The following is a 23,227-nucleotide window of genomic DNA, read 5'->3' on the forward strand; positions in this document are numbered from 1 at the left end:
TTTGAAACTGCTTTCAACTCTTAACTCCCACTAATTGCTGTCAGATACCTATACCCACGGTATCATTTCCAATACCAGAATCTTCCCAACCCTCAGATGTCCTGTTTCTCTGTCCAAATTAGACTCTTCTGAGCAGGGACCATCTATTGAATGTTAAATGTACCGCGCTCACAGTGATATAGAACTGAAAAGTAAAAGAGGTGGCCATTAAATGGATGAGATGATCTCCATGTTCAACTGCTCTGGGGCCCAATCTTAACTTGTTCTTTCACCACACAATTTTATTTTACCATTCTAACTTCTTCTAGTTACCCCAAAGCAAAAAATATATTTAAAATAGAATGAGTATGGAACTGAGTGCAAAGATCAAATGGATGTCCATTTTTACAAGTGTTCTGTGTTCTGAGATAACCCTTAATCAGAAAGACATACCACACATTGCATTAAGAAAGATTTAATAAAGTCTCAAATTCTCATGTAGTCACTTTACTACCTGAGGAAAAATACTGGCACTGTTGCATATGGAATATATTTCATTACAGCAAATGCATTTTCTATATACATTCATTGTTGCCCGTAGCCCATATGCAATGGAAATAAAATGCAGACAGTTGCTTTTCTTTTAAAAACAAACAAAATACAATCTAAATGTAAAATAATAAATCATTAGGTGGGGTTTATACAAAGCATCTTGCAAAATTCAAAACACAACAGGTTTCCACTCTGTGGCATAGTATTTTGTTAATTTTAGCATACAAATTACTGTCCTGGGTTCCATCCATTTCCACTAAAGCTTTTAGCCACAGGCATTTCCTCTAAAGACTTTAAAGTAGGATATTCCATCATTTCTTCATTTCAAGTGAGATTTCCTTTAGCCTAGCACAGCAATGAGAAATGCAATTGCTACAACAAGAAGAGCAAGGCTGAGAGAAAGCATCTTCAACCGGTCCCCTTCTCCTCTCCATGGCAGCGGCAGCTGCAACCTGGAGCATAAAGAGGGCTTCTGAATCTCAACTGAGGTGCGTGCTTTTGAAGCAAGGCCACTCTTCATCAAGGCTCTGAACTCCTGTGGAAAAAGAGAGACATCACTCTGAAAAATGAGCACTGACACACTTTAAGGAGGTAATAAGAATTTATCCGATTGTTGAATATGCAGAATGGGTTAGATAGTGAAATATTCTGATGGATCCAACACAAACTATACGAATATCACACTGCTGGTTAAGTACTGGGGGGGGGACCTTTTAGTGCGAACATCTTTGTACCAGCATTTAGTGCATATGTGACACAGACTCTGCCCATGTGTATGCTACTTTGCATAAATGCACTATTTAAGCACATATTTACAGAGTAGGGCTTAGGTAGAATTTTGTCAATTAATGCGTATATGTGAACTCATACATGAATAAATGCCCAAATTTGGCCTAAGCACTGTTCTTATCTTACATATTTGCAAGGTAAGGGTTTAAGTTATGAGGGTATCTGCAGCACTTAAGAACATAAGCAATGCCTCCGCTGGATCAGACCTGAGGTCCATCATGCCCAGCAGTCCGCTCACGCGGCGGCCCAACAGGTCCAGGACCTGTGCAGTAATCCTCTATCTATACCCCTCTATCCCCTTTTCCAGCAGGAAATTGTCCAATCCTTTCTTGAACCCCAGTACCATACTCTGCTAACACTTACAACAGCTCTATGTCTGCTGTAAGTGCTCACAATTAAGTGCATATGCAAGAATATACAGTATCTCTTTATGCTAGAAGGGAAAATAAGCACCTCATTTACTTTATAACAGGTATCCTCAAATCCAGTCCTCAAAGTTCACAACCTGGCCTGGTTTTTCAGGATTTCCACAATGAATACATAGATCGATTTGCATTCACTGCTTCCAGTGCATGCAAACAGATCTCATACACAGTCATTGTGGAAATCCTGAAAACTGGGCTGTGTTGTGGACCCCTGCTTTATAGGACAGACTCTGACCAAGTGCTCAGCTATAGATTTGCCCTTTAAGGGGGTAATTCTAAAAGGCACCATCTAGTTTTAGGCAGCAGGAATACATGGAAGTATTCTAGTCATTTATAACAAATTATCTCTTATAGAATACTAACAGAAAAGTATGTACTATGTTTTCTTTCACATATACATGTAAGCACCTACTTTTCTTTACAGAACAGGCTTGAAATAGATATGTGCCTGCCCTCTTATCTTAGGTGTCCTGTAATAGAGTTGCCCTCTTAGGCCCACATTCTCTAAATGGCGTAGAACTATGGAATGCCTTGCCTGGTATCCTGCGGTTTTGTATGGGGAAGATGAATTTTAAGAAAATGCTGAAACTCAATTATTTGCCAATGCCTTCTTATGCTAAGGTATATTTCTGTTGACAATCGCTTTTAGAATTTGTATGATTTAAATGTATGATTTAAAGTTTGCTTGTATTTCTGAATTGAATGAATTTGCGCTCTATCCCTGTTTATAACAGGAACGATTAATGATGTTGTTTAGACATGTCTATGCTATACGTGATAATCGTAGGAAGACAAGATTTTATGTATGCGATATGGAAACCGCATAGTTGTATTCGGTATATTAATTTTTTAATAAATAAATTAGGCAGTAGGTACTCCTACCACTGCCAAACTTAATTGTTTTAATTGGTTCAATTAGCAGAGTAATTGACTGCACATATTAAAAATGAATTAAAACGCTGTTGCTTCCAAAGACAGCGCCCTTTTCCCAACTAAGGAAGTGCCTGGTGGTGCCTGTTGTCACTGTAGGCGTGGTTAATGCTGGACTTGGCCTTTGGCGTTTCTGTAGATGTGATTCTTGTGAAAGGTAGGAACCAGAATGGTAGGCTTTTAAAACCCTGGCCTACATTTCTACAAAGTTACATGATCAGCGCTTCTTTAGGCGCCATTTGGAGAATCTGGTCCTTAGGGCATAATTGTATCACTGTACCTACATGTATGAAGAATGCACAAAGTTGACCAGATTTTCAAAGTGAAAGTACAAGAGTTCTTTCATGTTCAAAATTACCCTAGGGCAGCAATGGCGAACCTATGGCACGCGTGCCAGCTGTTGCATGCGAAGGCCTTGCAGCTGGCACGCGGGAAGGTCCGCAATAGAGAGCTGCATGGGTCGCGGGGATCCCGTGGGGACGCCTCCGAGGGTCGCGGGGTTCCTGCGGGGCTGGATGTACTAAGTCGCGCGGCTTTTCTCCCTACCTGCAGCACAGAGCCGAACGGAAGTCTTCCCGACGTCAGCGCTGACGTCGGTAAACAAAGCCCTCCCTCCCTCCGACGTCAGCGCTGACGTCGGGAAGACTTCCGTTCGGCTCTGTGCTGCAGGCAGGGTAGGTAAGGAGGAATAGCCTCGCGGCTCGAGTGGCTACCAAGGGAGGGGGCGGTCCGCCCCGCCCCGCCCCGGGTGCAGCACAGCCGGCCAGGTCCCCTTACTTTTGTGGCGCTTTCCCGACCGACCGACCGACAACAGCCCTGGTCCGACAAACCTCCCTGCCCTTAACCGCAAATCTAAATTACAGCAGCTGTAAGAAGGAAATTTAGATTTGCGGTTAAGGGCAGGGAGGTTTGTCAGACCGGGGCTGTTGTCGGTCTGTCGGTTGCGGAAGCGCCACAAAAGTAAGGGGACCTGGCCGGCTGTGCTGCACCCGGGGCGGGAGAGAAGGAGGGGGGAGAAGGACGCTGAAAGCACTGGGGAAGACAAAGGAGTGAAGAAGGACGCTGAAAGGCCATGGGGAAGACGGGATGGGGGAGGAAGGACACTGAAAGCATTTGTGGAAGACAGAAGGGGGAGAAGGACGCTGACAGGACATGGGGAAGACGGGGGGGGAGAAGGACGCTGACAGGACATGGGGAAGATGGGGGGAGAAGGACGCTGAAAGGAAATGGGGAAGAGAGAGTGGGGAGAAGACGCTGGCAGGGAAGAAGACAGAGATGCCAGACTATGGGGGGAGCGGAGGGAAGAAGATGGGTGCCAGACCAATTTGGAAGGGGGAGAAAGGGAGAGGCACAGTAACAGAGCAAATGGAAGACGCAGAAGGAAGAGAGACAGTGGATGGAAGGAACTGAATGAGAACATGAGGAAAGCAGAAACCAGGCAACAAAGGTAGGAAAATAATTCTATTTCTTTTTTTCTTGCTTCAGGATAAAGTAGTATATTAGTTGTGTTGATAAAAATTTATAAACAAAAGAGGCTCTGGTAGAAACCCATTTACAAAGTGTGTATTCTTCCCAATTAATATTTCCAAATTAATAAAGTCTTTTTGCTTATTTGTAAATGGGTTTCTACCAGAGCCTTTAATTCAGTAGAATAATTAAATGAAATAACTATTTCTGAAGTTTATAGGGACTGGCGGGGACGGAGGGGATTCCTCACGGGGATGGGCAGGGACGGAGGGATTCCTCACGGGGACGGGTGGGGACTGGTGAGACTTTGGCGGGGACGGGTGGGGACGGGTGGGATTTCTGTCCCCGTGCAACTCTCTAGTCCGCAATTAAGATATGCGGCGCGGCGGGAGGCGAGTGTGCCGGTGTCTGCTTTGCAGCTCACCTGGCAACAGGGCCGGACTGGCCATTGGGAGGACCGGGCATTGTCCCGGCCCATCCTCCTGTGCTGGCTGCAGTCCTGTGAGTGGATGTTTAGCCTGCCTGTCTTCCCCTTAGTATCCTATGAGCCAGGCAGTGTGTGAGGGGGAAGTGGGGGGAGGAAGAGAAGCTTCACACCGAGTCTGTCACAGGAACTCAGTGAGGCTGTAGTGTGACATCTGTAATCAGGAAAAGTTCCTATTGCTCCCATGCTAGAGAGGTGAGGATATGGGGGGAAGTTAATGTGTCTAATAATGTGCTCCTCTGTAAAAACCTCTGTATCTTCCATGGGGGACATTCGAGGAAATAAAAAAGCTGCTTATGATGATTGCATAGAGAAGTTCAGTAAGCTGAGAGGAGGGCTGGGCTCTCTGTGAACAACCAACACACTAATCCTCTGCGCTGTACCTTATGGAAAACTCAATATAGCAAAAAACAGTAAAGTTTATATGTGGCCCTTCACAGTGCTTTTGTAAACATCATAATAAAATAACAAAGGCTCCAATAATGAAAAATAAAAGTCCTTTTCCCATACACTCAAGTTGCACAAGTCCGGTTTTCACCCGGACAGTATATTTTTTGACCAAAACGGATGTCTACAATTAGTAAAATTCCCCAATCACATATTTTTTTATGGGGACGGATTTGTATACAGCACTTCATTAGATTTTTTTATTATACAAATTTTATCTTTTTGTAGACTTGAAGTCTTGAACAAAGAAAATGAGTACAGCAAAAAAAGCAAAAACAGATAGTGGAAGACCATTCCAAGAGGCCTGGACAGAGATATATGGAGTGATTGAACGCAGTGGGAAAGCATTGTGTATTATGTGTAATGAAAGTGTTGTGTCTCGCACATCAAGTGTCAAACGTCACTTTGAGACCAACCATAACAGTGTTGCTGAACTTGGTTTAGCTCAAAGAAAAGAGTTCCTTGTAGGAAAATTAAAGAAATATTACTCCCAGTCTCTTAGTTTTAGCAACTATCTTTCAAAAACTAATCATCTTACAGTTGCCAGCTTTCAAATTTCACTGTGCATGGCAAAACATGGTAAGCCCCTCTCTGATGGAGATTTTATCAAAAAGGCAATTTTGGCTGGGAGTAATTCACTCTTCCATGATTTCCAAAACAAGGATAAAATTGTGCAGCGCATCTCTGAGATGCCGCTAAGCAGAAATACTGCAAAAGATAGGGTTCATAGAAACATAGAAGATGACGGCAGAAAAGGGCTAAAGCCCATCAAGTCTGCCCACTCTGCTTACCCACCCCCTTTCTATGCCCTAATGACCCAATTTCCTTATCTTGACCCTCGTAGGGATCCCACATGGGTATCCCATTTATTCTTAAAGTCTGGCACGCTGTCTGCCTCGATCACCTGCACTGGAAGCTTGTTCCAATGATCAACCACTCTCTCTGTGAAGAAATACTTTCTGGTGTCGCCATGAAATTTTCCGCCCCTGAGTTTGAGCGGGTGCCCTCTTGTGGCCGAGGGTCCCTTGAGAAAGAAAATATCATCTTCCACTTCAACACATCCCGTGAGGTACTTAAATGTTTCGATCATGTCTCCCCTCTCCCTACGTTCCTCAAGAGTGTAGAGCTGCAATTTGTTCAGTCTCTCTTCGTACAAGAGACCCTGCGAATGGCTGCTGATGTTAGTCAACAGCTTACTTGCGACTTACAAAAAGCACCCTTCTACTCCATGTGCTTGGATGAAAGTACAGATATTACTAACCATGCAAGACTAGCGCTCATTTTGCGTTATGCTACTGGTGACATCATGAGAGAAGAGCTGGTAAAACTGCTGTCTTTGCCTGGAAGAACACAAGGGATAGATATCCACAATGCTGTGATGGAGGTTTTTTCATCACTAGACATAAGTCCAGAAAAAGTATTTCAGTTACTAGCGATGGAGCACCTAGCATGGATTCATTCATTCATGGAGCACCACATCAGGATTCATTCATTTCTTTGCTAAGGAAGCAAAACATCCACTGATTCAATTTCACTGCATAATACATCAAGAGGCTCTCTGCGCCAAAGAAAGCAGCAAAAAACTTGACGATGTCCTCAAAGATGTAACAAAAATGGTGAACTTCATCATGGCGCGTGCTCTTAATTTTCGACAATTTCAAGCCCTTCTTGATGAGGTTCAGGCACAATATAACACTTTACTGATGTACAATAATGTCCGGTGGCTGAGCAGAGGACGAGTGTTAGAGAGATTTGTGGCCTGCTTGGAAGAAGTTAGGCTATTTATGAACGAAAAGGGGGAAGACTCTCCTCAACTCACCAACATGGCCTGGCTTACCAACCTCATGTTCTTTACAGATTTTACTAACCACTTTAATGTACTAAACAAAAAATTACAAGGCATGGGAAAAACAGCAGAAAGCATGTTTAGTGACATCAAAGCTTTTGAGAGAAAATTGCATGTTTTTGAAAAAGACCTTGAGAGTGGACAGCTAAAATATTTTACCAACCTAAAAATACATTTGGATAATTCTACAACATTTGTGGACAGTCATAAAAAACACCAGGAAATCCACAAAGCATATTCCACCATTGTAGCCAAAGCAAAGGAGAATTTTAGTAAAAGATTTTCTCAGTTCCGTAAGATGGAGACAACCCTTTCATTTATAACTTCCCCAGAAAAGTCCACATTTGAAGATCTTGATCTTTCCTGCTTACAGTGGTTGGATATTCAAAATTTGGAAATGGAGCTACTGGAATTTCAAGAAAGCTCTATCTGGAAAAGTAAATTCAATGACCTGCGTGCGGCTCTTGAACGTATTGAGTGTGAAAGGGTGACAAATGAAATCACTGCTAGCAGTTCTGAAAATGAAATCCTAAAAGCATGGAATTCTCTGCCAGACAATTTTAAGTCCATGAAAGCACTTGGGATTGCTCTTCTTACTTTGTTTGGTTCATCCTATGCTTGTGAGCAGCTGTTTTCAGCTTTGAATCATATAAAATCTGATGCTAGAAACAGATTAACGGATGACATGAGTGCTGCATGTGTTGCTCTGAAATTAACGCACTATGAGCCAAGGATTGACAAGTTATCAGCATGCATGCAACAACAAAAATCACATTAATTTTTTTCAGAGCATGCCCAATGCATATGTTTACATGAAGCAGTGTTTTCAGTTTGCAGTTAAGACACTTTCTAAGTTATTTAAATATTATTTAAAGATGTTATTTAAAAAAGGGACTTTACATGGCCCTGTTGTATTCCAATCTGGAATTTCCAATAAAAACGGTTGGTTTAATTGAAAGCTCTTTTGTTTTCTTTACATCATATTATTAGAAATGTAATGATTTAACTATTTTCTAATTTGATTGTAAATTTTACAAAAAAACATGTATAGACTCTTTGGGAATGCACACCGAGTCTTGACACAGTTAACAGTTTTAAGAAGTTTATCTTTTTTTTTACTCAGGATACATTTGACATGTTATGTGAATAATACATTTAAAATATATTGTGTAACTCAGGGGTGTCCAATGTCGGTCCTCGAGGGCCGCAATCCAGTCGGGTTTTCAGGATTTCCCCAATGAATATGCATTGAAAGCAGTGCATGCACATAGATCTCATGCATATTCATTGGGGAAATCCTGAAAACCCGACTGGATTGCGGCCCTCGAGGACCGACATTGGACACCCCTGCTGTAACTGAATCATATTTTTCCTAAATTCATTAAATTGAATGAAATCATTAAAACATTATAAATTGCCAATAAATTGAAATGAAAACCAAAGGATTGTGAATCAAATTGATTCTCTGACAATACAAAGATTCCAACCTTTAAAAATGATGTTACATAGTTCAGGCAACTTTATAAAGAGTTTTTAGATACTAAAATCTTGTTATTAAGGTTTAATTGACGTGCTGGCACTTTGAGGAAATTCTTTGGTTTTGTGCGGCAGTTTGGGCACTCGGGCTCACTGCCCTAGGGAAACAATGCACACAGAAATTCACCTGCTTTGTGGCATGCATAAATTTTCAGGATTCATTTAGGTGCACAAACTTGAATTCCCAAACCCATCCTTTTGAACACTTACATAAAATTTGAACAACATATGTGCCACATATTTTTTTGGCATTTTTAGGAAGGTGTATTTTCATGGGAAAAGCACTATTTTACTTGAGAATCTACCTCCTTGGAGGGTAATTTCATAATTGCTCACATTAGTGAAAAGTATGCACATAATTATGAAAATGTTCCCACAGCTTTACCCTTACACCTACTAAATTTTCAGATACTTTTCTGACTATAAGTACTTTAAAAAATTCTAAAGTATGCCAGTCATTCCTCTACTCTCTAGTACGCTAGCCTGATGATGCTCTGAAGTACTCCCATGGGAGTTTGCTCCTGAGCATCAAGCAGCAGCTGTGCTGAGAAACTTACCTTCTTGTTTAACTTATTAAATCTTGGATACTACTGCTGGGACTGCTGTTACAAATTCTCATAAGAATTGCCATCAAGCCCAGTATCCTGTTTCCAACAGTGGCCAACCTAGGTCCCAAGTACCTAGCTAGATCCCAAGCAGTACAATAGATTTTATGCTGCTTATCCTAAGAATAAGCAGTGGATTTCTCCAGGTCATCTCAATAATGGCCTATGGACTTCTCTTTTAGGAAATTAGCCAAACCTTTTTTAAACCCCGCTAAGCTAACTGATTTCACCACATTCTCTGGCAACGAATTCCAGAGTTTAATTACACATTGTGCGAAGAAATATTTTTTCCAGTTTGTTTTAAGTCTACTACGTAGTAGCTTCATCACGTGTCCCCTAGTCCTAGTATTTTTGGAGAGAGTGAAAAAGTGATTCACATCTACCCTTTCCACTCATTATTTTATAGACCTCTATCATATCACCCCTGAGCTATCTCTTCTCCAAGCTGAAGAGCCCTAGCCGCTTTAGCCTTTCCTCATAGGGAAGTTATACCATCCCTTTTATCATTTTTGTCGCCCTTCTCTATATCTTTTTTGAGATATGGTGACCAGAACTGCATACATTATTCGAGGTGCAGCCGTACCATAGAATGATACATGGGCATTATAACATTTTCATCTTTGTTTTCCATTCCTTTACTGATAATTCCTAACATTCTATTTGCTTTCTTAGCAGCCGCCACACTTTGAGCTGAGGGTTTCAACGTATCCTTAATAATGACACCTAGATCCTTTTCCTGGACAGTGATTCCCAATAGAGAATGACACGGTGGCGGTTACCCGCGGCTAGCCGCGTTTAGCCGCGGGTAACCCGCCGAAACAGGGAAGAAAAAATTGTGGCCTCTGCGGGGACGGGGATAAGGCCATTCACCGCCCCGTGGAGCGGTGAATGGACTTGTCTCCGCAGTGAGGCAATCAAGGATCGCGTGGTCCCCACCCGGCCATCTCCCTCCCTCCACCTCACCTTTGATGAAGAGAACTGTTCCTCAACCACCGGTTGAATTTCTGCCGGTCTGCGCGAAAAAAAAAGCCTCTCCTTTTCCCCTACTCTCAGTTGCTAAAGCTGACAGGAAGTCTTTCCGACGTCAATTCTGACGTCGGAGAGGACGTTCTGGGCCAGCCAATCGCTGCCTTGCTGGCCAGGAACGTCCTCTCCGGCTTCAGAATTGAGTCGGAAAGAAGACTTCTGGCTTTTTAGTAGCTGCAGCATGGCGGTAAGAGAAGGGGAAAAGGAGGGAGGCAGCAGGCTGGATTTGGCTAGGGAGGGAGAAAGGAAGACAGGCAGGCAGGCTTCGGGGGTGGGACAAAGTGTGGAAGGCAGTGAGAGTGACATAGGAAGGAGGCACTAGGGGCACTAAAGACATGGGAAGGAGGCACTAGGGGCACTAAAGACAGGAAGGGGCACTAAGGACATGGGAAGGAGGCACTGGGGGCACTAAAGACATGGGAAGGAGGCACTGGGGGCACTAAAGACAGGAAGTGGCACTAAGGACATGGGAAGGAGGCACTGGGGCACTAAAAACATGGGAAGGAGGCACTGGGGGCACTAAAGACATGGGAAGGAGGCACTGGGGGCACTAAAGACAGGAAGGGCACTAAGGACATGGGAAGGAGGCACCAGGGGCACTAAAGACATGGGAAGGAGGCACCGGGGGCACTAAGGACATAGGAAGGAAAGAGGGAGGGAATAGAAAGGGACAATTCTTGGGCTTGAGTGCAGAAAGAAAGAAATGAAAGAAAGGATACACAGATAGAAGGAAACGCAACCAGAGACTTATGAAATCAATCACCAGACAGCATAGGTAGAAAAAATGATTTTATTTTCAATTTAGTGATCAAAATGTGTCAGTTTTGAGAATTTATAACTGCTGTCTATATTTTGCACTATATTTGTCTATTTTTCTATAGTTACTGAGGTGACTGAGTTTACGGAGATGGGGCGGAAACAGGGTTTTAAAATTTTAGTCCTAGTAGTTTGCCGGTCCACAAAATAATTATTTTATTTCTGCCGGTCCACGGGTGTAAAAAGGTTGAAAAACACTGATGTAGAGTATGCTGGCTTTCTTTTTCGCCCAGCCACGCGCGGCTGCTCAAGTTGATCAATCTTCTCCTCTCTTGCAATTTCCTGTTCTCGGTTGCGTCAGAGGAGAATATTGAACAAATGAGCAGCCGCATGTGCGGCTGGGCCAAAAAGAAAGCCGGCATACTCTACAATACATCTAAGGTGAGGTGGAGGGAGGGAGATGGCGGAACGCTGTAATCGGTCGGGTGTCTGCTGTTTTTGTATCACTGCCTGCCTGCGCTCACGTTCCAGATCCTCCTGCAGTTTTAGTGTGCACAATTGACCTGATTCGAGCTATATGGGGACACGTCATTGCAAGGGAGGACAAGTCAATTGATTTATTTTATGTTCTGTTTTTACTACAGGGCAGAGGCACTGAAACAGATTCTCAGTGCAGTAGTAGTAGTGGCAGGACTCTCTTCTGTCTTCATGGTGTTTCGCAGTACTGAGGCTTATATGGATGCTGCGGGGACGGTGACAGGGCGGTGAATGGGATGGCAGTGGCGGTGATGGGGCGGTGAAAGGGATGGCGGTGAAGGGAACGGCGGTGATGGGGCGGTGCAGAGGATGGTGGGCTGGGGACGGTGCAGTGATGGGGACAGATTTTTTTCCCCGTGTCATTCTCTAATTCCTAACAAGCATCACATAGCTATAGTTCAGGTTCTCTCACATGCCTGGAAGCATATTTTAGAGTTGCAAGCTGCATACTCTTGGTGTGGTAATATCATGCAGAATCACCCCAGGAGTCTGTACCCTAACTGCTTAATTTTGGCAAGCTTTTTTATTGTGAAAGCTACTTGCTCATCCAAGTCCATAGGGAGCATATTGCAGTCTGTTTGTATTGTCAACAATCATTGCAAGACCAAAGTAAGGTACATATTCAAGAAGGAACAAATGTGTACATGTACATCAAACAGAAAGATAGATCACCACTCTTTGAAGGTTTCAATGCAATGAAAACATATTTTTTAGATCCCTGTTGCACCTCCCCCAATCAAGTCTACATTACACTGAACTATGTTTTAGCTTGACACTTTCCTTCATATTCTCTCCATTTCCTTCTCTTTACCTTAATAACTGCTGGAAAATTCAAGGCCTCCTTTCCTGATTAGAGTCCGAAAAGGATTAAGCTTTCTAATGAGCCCTTGAGAAAATACCACAGCACATTGGGCTCATCCTTTCTCTCCACCATGCCCAAGCACATTTGTGAAGGAAATGAGATTCACTTCTACAAGATGACACAGCAGGTGGTAAGATACCTTTAACCTGGAAACAACATTAGATTAAATTAAGTTGTCCCTTATTTAGGAAGAAATGAAAGCGCTGGCTGTTTGAGAAATTGTTAACAAGACAGTGACAGGCCCCCTTAATTATCTGGAAAGGATGAGCTGCTAGTCTGTGCTATACTTACTGAGAGATTCATTTTATTTGGGGGTTGGGAAATTTATTTATTAGGATTTGACTTAAATCTTTTTTCAGTTGTAGGTCATGGCAAGTTACATTCCAGTACAGTAGATATTTTCTGGTCTCTGCAGGACTGTCTCTGAGGCAATGGAGGATTAAGTGACTTGTTTAAAGCCACAAGAAGCCTGAGTAGGATTTGAACTGGGCCTCCCTGGTTCTCGGCCTGCTGCTCTAACCATTAGGCTACTTCACTCGTTTACATGAGGGTTGCATGTTATTAGGGTTTAGTATTTTATGTTTTAATTTTATTGTATATTTGTTAATTTATGGAAGTCTTGTGACTGTATTTTTGTGTGTGCTTTTGTAACCTCCTCCGATCCTGTATAAGTAAGGTGACCATATGTCCCGTTTTGAACGGGACAGTCCCGTTTTCAGACCTCCTGTCCCATTGTCCTCATACACAGCTTCGGGATGCCGAAATGTCCCGTTTTCAGGGACAGTGTCCCAAAGATGTGCTCGGGGACAACGGGACAGGCGATCACTTCCTGTCCCTACCTGCTGTGCAAAAAAAATAACAAAGCCTCCCTCCTTCCTTTCCCCCAGTCCGCTGCTACCTTACCGCTCTGCTGCTGCTACTTCTAAAGCCAACAGGAAGTCTTCTTTCCAACGTCAATTCTGACATTGGAGAGGATGTTCTGGGCCAGCCAGTCGCTGCCTGGCTCGCCCAGAACGTCCTCTGTCGGCTTTAGCAGTAACAGGGCGGTAAGATAGGAGCGGACCAGGGAAAGAAAGGAGGGAGGCATTTTTTTTTTTTTTTTTTGCACGGCAGGTAGGGAAGGGGGTAGGCAGGCAAGCAGGCTGGCTTTGGCCAGGGAGGGAGGGAGGGAGAGAGGCAGGCAGGCTGGCTTCGGGGGTGGGGGTGGGACAAAGTGGGGAAGGCAGTGAGAGGGACATAGGAAGGAGGCACTGGGGGCACTAAGGACACGGGACAGAGGCACTGGGGTCACAGGACAGAGGCACTGGGGGGCACTATGGACATAGGAAGGAGGCACTGGGGGGCACTAAAGACATAGAAAGGGGCACTAAGGACATGGGAAGGAGGCACTGGGGCACTAAAGACATGGAAAGGTGGCACTAAAGACATGGGAAGGAGGCACTGGGGGCACTAAGGACACAGGACAGAGGCACTATGGACATATGAAGGAGGCACTGGGGGCACTAAGGATACAGGACAGGGGCACTAAGGACATGGGAAGGAGGAACTGGGGGGCACTAAAGACATGGGAAGGAGGCACTGGGGCACTAAAGATATAGGAAGGAGGCACTGGGGGGCACTAAAGACATAGGAAGGAGGCACTGGGGGGCACTAAAGACATGGGAAGGAGGCACTGGGGGCACTAAAGATATAGGAAGGAGGCACTGGGGGGGCACTAAAGATATGGGAAGGAGGCACTAGGGCACTAGAGATATTCATAGATGTCCCCTTTTGATGAAAAAAAATAAATGGGCACATTATGTATAAGGTATTCTGTGAGATATAAATTGTAAATTAAAGTATCAGTGTAGGGACTACCTGAACTCAGGTAACTAGTACAGAAGAGTGGAAAAACAGAGAAGGATGGGATATAATGGCACATGGTGTAGTATCAGATCCCACTTGATCTCCAGATTTTTGCTTCACCTCTTTGCTTTGCATCTTTTCTCGCTTTTTGCTCAACCAAAAGACTAGTATGCCACGCATCCACTCCCTTTCTGTGCTACTCCTGAGTAGACAGTGACATGGTAATGGGGACCCTGTCCAAAGTACGCTTAGTATTACTAGTAGACCGTTTTGCAGTATTACCGCAGGAATGGTAACTGATACCATGGTAATCCTGCGGTAAAGGGGAATAGGTCAACCTCCCTACTTTTGCCTTAAAAACTTGGTGGTCTAGTGACAGTCTTTCCTACCCCCTGCTGTCGCTGGACCCACCGCTAATAGTTTCAAAATAGCTGCGGAGACTTCAAGCGGCAGCCCCATGAGACTTCCTTGAATCTCACGAGGCTGCCACATGAAGTCTCAGCAGCCATTCTGAAACTCTATTAGTGGTGGGTACAGTGGCAGTAAGGTAGGAAAGATTGGGGATGTTTTCTGCCTCCGAAGAGGCCTCTAGACCACCAGGTTTTTAAGGTATATCCGGGGAAGGAGGAGGGAAGGGGGGAGGAGAGATGCCAGACAAGGGGAGGGGAGAGGAGTAGTACAAAAGTAGTATTGATTTCACTTTGCCAGAGATTGCGATACTGCTTTTGTTTGGTGGACTACCACACCAAGAAGAGTGTTTTGTATTATATTCCAGTATTGTTTAAAATGTGGATCACTAGGGTGCCATCATATGAGCAGCATACCTTAAGACTCTTGAGGAAGGCACATTTTGAGTGCTGAAATGCATGCAACATAGATTGGAGTGTTTCCCATTTGAGTGATTTTCAACAAAGGTCCCTTGTTAGAAGACATCTTGCCTGCTGCCATTCTTTGGCATGTGTATAATATAGCCACTGCCACTTGACCACTTTTCTCATGCAAAGAAACAGACTCTGCCCTTGAAACTTTGTCCTGGGGCAAAAGTGGCATGGAATCGAATTTTCCATCCTCTCAGTCTATGTCAGACTGAACCTCCTGGTGTAGGCCTGTTTCCTCATCTAGTCAAGGTGCATGCTGAGGGGATCTCCTCTGCGCCATCGCCTCTGGTGTGCTGCAAGCAGATGCTGAGAACCCTTGGCAGTTCAAATAGGTGTTCCACATGATACTCACAAAATCCATGGTGAAGCTGGCAGGGACATCTTACTGGTCCTCCCGGGCTCTTTGGCACCCATATATCTGCATTTGGCCAATACACCTTTAAAGGCCTCTGGAAAGAATCTCTTCCTCTGGGAATGCACCTCCTGTGGATCCCCAGCTCTGAAGCACTCGGAGAAGGCTGAGCCCAAGGCTCCTACCCCTTCTCTCTACGCTTTGCCACATGCGGGACATGGATGATCCTTGACCGGTCATCCAGCACAAACTGGGCATGATATAGGAGTAGAAAGGTCTGAGGGGTCCATTCCTGTCAATTTTAAACAAAATCAAGCAGTTTTGAAGCAGATGGAGGCTTTCAAAAAATGGATTGTTTAAAATCCAAGATGGTCACTACCAGCAAAATTGCATCAAAAACGGCCCTTGGGGGACTTCCTTGAAGGGCAAAAAACAGAGAGAAGGAGGTTTTGGAGAATGGGGGATCTAGGCTCTAGGTGCATAAACCTACAAATTCGACTTTTGCGAGACACCCCCACCCACAATTTTCCCCATAGGCTATAATAGCCTTATTCACTGTGCCATATGGTCCCGACCTACTTCAGCATAGGAATTCAATTAGAACAAATGGAGAAAAACTCTGCCTTATAGATTCATTGGATGAACCTGGTCTACAAGCTGCCAGTCAGACTGAGATTGGACTGAGCCTGAACCCCCAGAAAACCTTGTCGTGAAGGGGGGGCATGCAGTCGGCCCACTATTAATCCCAACTAAGCCAAACAGAATGCGCTCAAGCTCATGAATAAATCAGGAATGTCAGCAGCTATGCAGGGGATGGCCCATGAACTTCAAAAAGACAAAATCAGGCTGGCTAGCTAGGTGTCCCTGAGGGTTGATCCTGCTAGCAGCAGATTTTGGCAGTGTGAGTCTGTATCTTCTCCCAGACAGAAGTCCCAACAAGTGGGAACCTCTGGACACTGAGGCCCTGATTCTCCAAAAGTGCGTCCCGATTTTAGGCAGCTGTAGACGTCCTACAGCTGTCTAATCAGCCAATCGGGATGCACGTTTTTAAAAAAAAAATGCTCCCCAGGCAGGCCGCCCGGGAGAGGCGTCCTATTCAGAATCGGCCTATACTAAACGCCGATTCTGTAACCGGCGTCTTTAGAGAATCGGGTTACATTAGACGCGGCCGCTATACTTATGGCAGCAAGGGATCTCCCTGCTGCAATATGTATAGCGGCCGCGGTTGTTGCGGCCGCCTGTCCCATCACCGACAGGAGAATGCCTAACTCCTCCTGTCGCAACCCCGAGCCCCCTCTTCCCCAAACTCGTAATCGCCGACAGGAGGATGCCCAACTCCTCCTGTCGGAACCCCGGACCCCCCCCCCCCAAACTCGTAATCGCCGACAGGAGGATGCCCAACTCCTCCTGTCGGAACCCCGGAACCTCCTCCCCCCCCAAACTCGTAATCGCTGACAGAAGGATGCCCAACTCCTCCTGTCGGAACCCCGGAACCCCCCCACCCCCAAACTCGTAATCGCCAACAGGAGGATGCCCAACTCCTCCTGACGGAAAGCCCAACGACCCCCCACCCCAACTAATCTCCCTCCCCCAACTAACCTTTCAATGTTGGTCAGCTGGACGGGTCTTGCTGCCGTCCAGCCGACGGGTCTGCCTCGTGGAAATGAGACGGCACGCCCCTTCCCGGCCCATCCCCACTAAATCTAAGGCCTGATTGGCCCAGGCTAGGCACCTTGGCCAATCAGGCCTTAGGATTAGTGGGGATGGGCGGACCCGCTATGCCTAAGGCCTGATTGGTCCAGGCTTCTACAGCCTGGGCCAATCAGGCCTTAGATTTAGCGGGGATGGGCCGGGAAGGGGCGTGCCGTCTCATTTCCACGAGGCAGACCCGTCGGCTGGACGGCAGCAAGACCCGTCCAGCCGACCAACATTGAAAGGTTAGTTGGGGGAGGGAGATTAGTTGGGGCGGGGGGTCGTTGGGCTTTCCGGCAGGAGGAGTTGGGCATCCTCCTGTCGGCAATTACGAGTTTGGGGGGAGGGGGTTCCGGGGTTCCGACAGGAGGAGTTGGGCATCCTCCTGTCGGCGATTATGAGTTTGGGGGGAGGGGGTTCCGGGGTTCCGACAGGAGGAGTTGGGCATCCTCCTGTTGGCGATTACGAGTTTGGGGGGGAGGGGGTTCCGGGGTTCGGGGTTCCGACAGGAGGAGTTAGGCATCCTCCTGTCGGTGATGGGACAGGCGGCCGCGGCTGCTATACTTTATTGCAGCAGGGAGATCCCTTGCCGCGATCAGTATAGCGGCCGCGTCTACTTACAATGTAGACCAGCATTTTGCTGGCCTACATTTTAAGCGTCTCTTCCTCTACTAGGGAGATGCGTAGGGCCACCTAAGTTCGCCTAAGGCCTGTAGGCGAGCTTAGGCATCTTGCGGGTCTCCCTTGGCTCCCGGAGGCGCCTTCAGGCCTGCCTGGGGAGCATTTTAAAAAAAACAAACGTGCATCCCGATTGGCTGATTAGACAGCTGTAGGACGTCTACAGCTGCCTAAAATCGGGACGCACTTTTGGAGAATCAGGGCCTGAGCCTCCAATTGAAGACTTAGAAAAAAATACTCAAAAATAATAAAACTACAAAGCAGAGCAGAAACACTTTTGAGCAACTTGCTTGCAGAAAACAAACTGGGTGAGGGGTAGGAGGCAGCTTCCAGGGAAGAAGGTGGCGTTTAAAAGACGATTGACAGTTTTCAGTAAGCAATTTGTAGGTTCAGATGCAAAACCTTACAGTTTAAGACCATTAGACACATTGTACTAGAAAAAAAAAATTATTATAGTGCTGATGGCAATGAAAAACAAGACGGATATATTAAAAAAAAAACCAACAACACCCAACAACCCACATCTAATTGCTATTTTCAAATCCTTAGTCTGTGCAAGGTGGAATATATTTTGGACAGGGGAAGATACTGCAAATGTGATATAAGAAAAGAGAGCAGCTTTACTACACAGTTTGTAGGGGAAAAGACTGCAGGCTACAATGAAAGAAAATTTATATGAAAAGCAGTACTGGGGCAGATCATAAAGACTTTAGGGGATTTCAGACTAGTACACAGTTGATGCTAAGAAGCATGCCTCTGCTTCATTGCAAGGTATTGTGTGTACAGAGTGATAACACTCTCTATAGTTAGGTAATTAAAACTATTCCTAAGGCGTCAATGAATTTAATAACTGGCTACAGCTATTTTTGTTCCAGGAGCTAAAGCTAATTAACCTTTCCAGCTGGAATCAACTGCAAACCAAACAGCATTCCAAGTATAATTATAAAGAGTTTATTACTTATTGAAACACAAACTTCCCAATGGTCATGTTTTATTTGTGATTCTTATTGTTCTTAGCTTTTGCCTTTCTTCTAAGATATAGTATCACTTAACCAGATGCAATGCAATAGGTCCTAGAACTATCTGAACACAAACATGTTTTCACAGATTCATTTATCAAGATGTAGCTCAAATAAAAATATTAAATTGTTTTATTGTGGCATCTGTGTTTATTTATTTCATTCATTCAATTCTCTATACCATTCTCCCAGGGGAGCTCAGAACGGTTTACATGAATTTAGTCATAAAGTCTGTCAGTCAAACATACCACAGACTAAGAAAGCTGGAAGGGTAATTTTCAGAAAGCGCATTTCTGCTAATAAAACACTATTTTACCAGTAAAAATGGATTTGAAAATTGCCCATCCCATATGCAGGTAAAATTATATTTTATCCACAGCAGGGGAGGCATTCCTGAGGTAAGGCAGAAGGCAGAGTTGTGGTCTAAAAATATATACATGCTTCTAAATGCTCAAAGATGAGTACTGATATCTTAGCAAAAAAATAACCATACAAAAAGGAATTACAGATGGGTTCAGGAACTTTTCTTTGAGGCAATCTTTCAAGTGGAAAATACCCAGATAGCCTTAATTCGAAAACTGGTGAAAAGTCTACTAAAGTGCTAGAAGGTTAGAATAAAAAACAAAACACTTATACATAAAGAGAGTTCTATAATAGAATTAAGTGACTGTGGAACAGAATGGTTGATTTGCATTCTGGGAAAGCCACAACAGGCAAGATGACTAAGGAGGTTGGGAAAACAAGCAATAATCAAAATAGGTTCCGGAACAAATAGTTCTACCAAAACAACTTCAACAGTTTCTTTTCATTTTTAAATAACTTTCCAAAATCCTTATAAATAAGTCACAAAGACTCCATGGGCCCCTTTTACAAAGCTGTGCTGGCAAATGTGACGCAATCCATAGGAACTGAAAGGGCTGCATCACATTTGCTATGCGGGAATCGCTACTACGGCTTTGTAAAAGGGCACCCATGTTTGGCAAAGTCTTGTATAAGATACCAGGGAAATCTGACCATCCCATTTTTCACAAACAGCCCCTATGGAAATTGAGCCTTTAATATTTTCATTCATGCTCTTTTATCAGTTATATGTTTCTTGTACAAGTTTCAACTTGGTAATCAAAATGGAAATTTATAATTAAAGGATTCAAAAAGGAGGAGTGAAGGGATGTGACTGCATTAAGCAAATATATTAAAAGTTCTAACTGATTTGTAGAGTTATGTACATCCAGAAGACTAACAGGACAAAATGACACCTTTAGAGAGTCATTAGAGAAATGTATATTTCATCAGTAGCAAAAGAAAACAAAAAAAGGTGATTTATGATTTCACACTGATGAATGGGTGACTGTTGAATACACTTATTACACTGGAAGTTATTCTGGAAACTTTTATGGAAGGTTTGAAAAAATTTTGGATAAAATTCTTGGATGACATAGGTATGATAATCTGCTCCAATTTTAGGCACTAATCCTGGATGGTGCCATTTCTGAGACCCATGAAGCTCAGTCTTACACTGTAAGGTGAAACTGGCTTTGGCAGAATATGTTCTACATTTTTCTGCATCACTGCTACATGGCTGCCAGCGAGGGAGCCAAAAGCGGGTGCACATGATAGACTTTTGGCCTCCCTTCAATCCAATTTATGCTGTAGCAGGTCCAGACCTTCTCTTGCACACACCCACATCCTCCCTGTCCAGATTTTTTAACAGATGTAATGTCTTAAGCCTCACTTGGTAAAGATTTACAGTATTTTGTGCCAAGAGATGAAAATCCTTCATAAGTATAGTACTTTCATGTTATCTTTTTATTTCCACTTTCAAAGTCCAGATTTCAGTGGAATACAGAAGGAGCATGTCTAAATTTGTTCAAGTATAACAAACCTCATGCAAAAGAATCCATGCAAATTTGTGAACAGGCACTTAATCAGAAACCTAATTAAAAAATAGGGATGTTCATTTGTTTGAAATGGCATAAGCATATATGAAAGTAAATCCTTCTTCAGCTTTTCATTGGCCAACTTTTCCTCTGCTTTCCAATTAGCTCTTAAAATATAGTGTGAGGCGCAATACAGTTCCATGTGGCAATGACAGGCTGAGGCAGCCATGCAGGAAAGGGTTACAGAAGAACTGATGCCACAATTCCATAAGATCCTGGTCGCATTTGATGACAGGTCTAAAAGCATACAGTATACAGTGCCCTGGTTAGTATGTAAGCAGCAGCTGAGAAGAGTTCCTTTTGGAGACTTACCGTATATACTCAAATATAGGATGAGATTTTTGGGTCAAAAAATGGCCCACAAATGGGGGTCTCATCCTATATTCGGGTCATCACTCGACCCCCCTCCCTGACTTGATGGAGGCCTCTGGTACGCTGGGACAGGAGGAATCCCTCCTGTCTCCCGTCCTGGCTGATACTAACAATTTTTTTACCTCCCGCGTACCTCTTCTCGCATCCCTGGTGGTCCAGCAGTGTATGGGCATGAACGAACTTTCCGCGCTCCTGCTCTGCGCCCCTCCTTCTCGCCCTCCGATCTCACGGCCGGTGGCGCACTGGCATGCAGTAGCCAACTTCTTGAGCTCACGCCCGGTCCTGCGCCGCTCACTGAATAGCTGTCGACAGTTCTTGTGGGACTTGCGAGAACTGGTGGCAGCCATTCAGCAAGCGACGCAGGGCTGGGTGTGAGCTCGAGAAGCTGGCTTCTGCGTGCCGGTGCGCTGTTGGCCATGAGATCGGAGGGTGAGAAGGAGGGGTGCAGCGCAGGGCAGGAGCGCAGAAAGTTCGCTCATGCCCATACACTGCTGGACCACCAAAGGATGCAAGAAGAGGTAAGCGGGAGGTAAAAAATTGTTAGTATCGGCCAGGACAGGAGACAGGAGGGATCCTTCCTGTCCCAGCCTACCACTAGACCACCAGAGGGGGAAGAGGGTACAGGGCAGGAAGGTGGGACATGGTGCAGAGCCTGACAGGGAGGGGGGGACAGAGTGCAGAGCCTGGCAAGTAGTGAGGGGGGCTGGGTGCAGAACCTGGCAGAGAGAGGAACTGAGTGCAGAGCCTGGCAGGGGAGGGTGTGAAGGAGGGGACAATGGATGCAGATCCTGGCAGGGCATGGCACTTGAATATTAAGCCCCCATCTTATATTCAAGTCAACCATTTTTTTCTCCTTTTGGGGGGAAAATTGGGGGTCTCGACTTATATTCAAATTGACTTATATTCGAGTATATATGGTATATAGGATGAAAGCTCATTGAAAGGAAAATTGGGGCAATGGGAGTAGTAATGTATTTTAAAATATAAAATGTAATTGCTGTTTAAATGTAATTGTGTTTTTATTGTGAATGTATAACTGTAAACCACTTTGAACTACCTTTGGTTAATACAAGCAGTATAGAAATTCTAATAAAGATAAGAAATTTTGGTTAAAAAGCAACAGACTCATAGAACTGGATAAAGTCCAGTTTTATTTAGCACTAGCCCTAGTTCTAACTACAATTTTAAAAATACATCACTTACCCCTAAAAATGTCCAAAGTGAGAATTTTGATTAAACAAGAAAACAAGGCTTGCGGAAATAAAATCAGCCAAAATCAGGAACAGAAAACCAGAAAAAATCTGGATCAGGGATAAAGCACAGAAGCTGGAACAAGGCAAGAAGCAAGACATATGGCAGGAACCAAAGCAGGAAACAGAAGAACTGACAGCAACACAAACACAGCAGCAGATACAATAAACCAGCGCCGAGCCAGCACAGATGCAACACAGAAAAACTTTCAGTTCTCTGGGCTGGTCCCAGCAGGGCCAAACGAGACAAGACAGGCAAGGTACAGGAACACCCACACTGAACAAGGACAGACCCCACTGCTCTGGTAAACCCACTGGCTATCCATCGCTCATTGGATCACTTACAAACTGTTCCTCCTCACCTCTTTCAAATTCTCCTGTTTTCACTGACAAACTTATAATTCCTTATTCCTCTTCTAGAATTTTATGATTCAACTCACAAAATCCTCTTGCAATCCCTTTCATACATGAAATCTTCTATGACACTACACAGAAGTCAATCTTCTCCGTCATGGCCCCGACATTCTGGAACACGATGCCTAATGAACTTAGACAAGAGTCGTCTCTATCACATGTTTTTTGTGCATTTAATCTGTCTTTTCCCTACTTCATATTTTAAGATTACACTTCCCCCTCTGTATTTGTGATTTCATTATCGCAGTTTCAGTTATTCGCGGTTTTTTGAATGCAGTCTCCGCCTCCAAATTTACATCACAGGAAATTGGAGGATTCACCTGAAACCTGCAGCCAAGGTGGAGGCTGATGAACTGACAGGATCCAGCGCTGTTCCCAGAGGTCCCAGCCCGTCACCGAGCGCACACGTACCTGAAACTCAGCAGGCACGCTGACTCTGTACCTGGCATTTGCCAGTGCCAGGCGTTCAGTCTGATCCGGAAGTCCCCTGCCAAACCACAGCAGGTTACTGCTCTCTCCCTCGCGCAGTGGTAGCCCTGCGCTCTGTTC

At 44.5% G+C, this 23,227-nt stretch overlaps 1 protein-coding gene across 5 annotated transcripts in view; it reads right to left on the bottom strand.

Moving 5' to 3' along the window:
- Positions 1-438: 438 nt before the first annotated feature.
- CDKAL1 (CDK5 regulatory subunit associated protein 1 like 1) overlaps positions 439-23,227 on the bottom strand; it is a 1,479,984-nt gene continuing 1,457,195 nt past the window's right edge. For all 5 annotated transcript variants that reach the window (XM_033934562.1, XM_033934560.1, XM_033934561.1 and 2 more), the window contains exon 15: positions 439-1,066. In XM_033934562.1, the coding sequence (XP_033790453.1) occupies positions 872-1,066 (195 nt within the window). In that variant the 3' untranslated portion in view covers positions 439-871. The remainder of the gene's footprint in view (positions 1,067-23,227) is intronic.

This window comes from Geotrypetes seraphini, chromosome 2 (assembly GCF_902459505.1).
Source record: "Geotrypetes seraphini chromosome 2, aGeoSer1.1, whole genome shotgun sequence".
In the NCBI taxonomy this organism is placed as follows: Eukaryota; Metazoa; Chordata; class Amphibia; order Gymnophiona; family Dermophiidae; genus Geotrypetes; species Geotrypetes seraphini.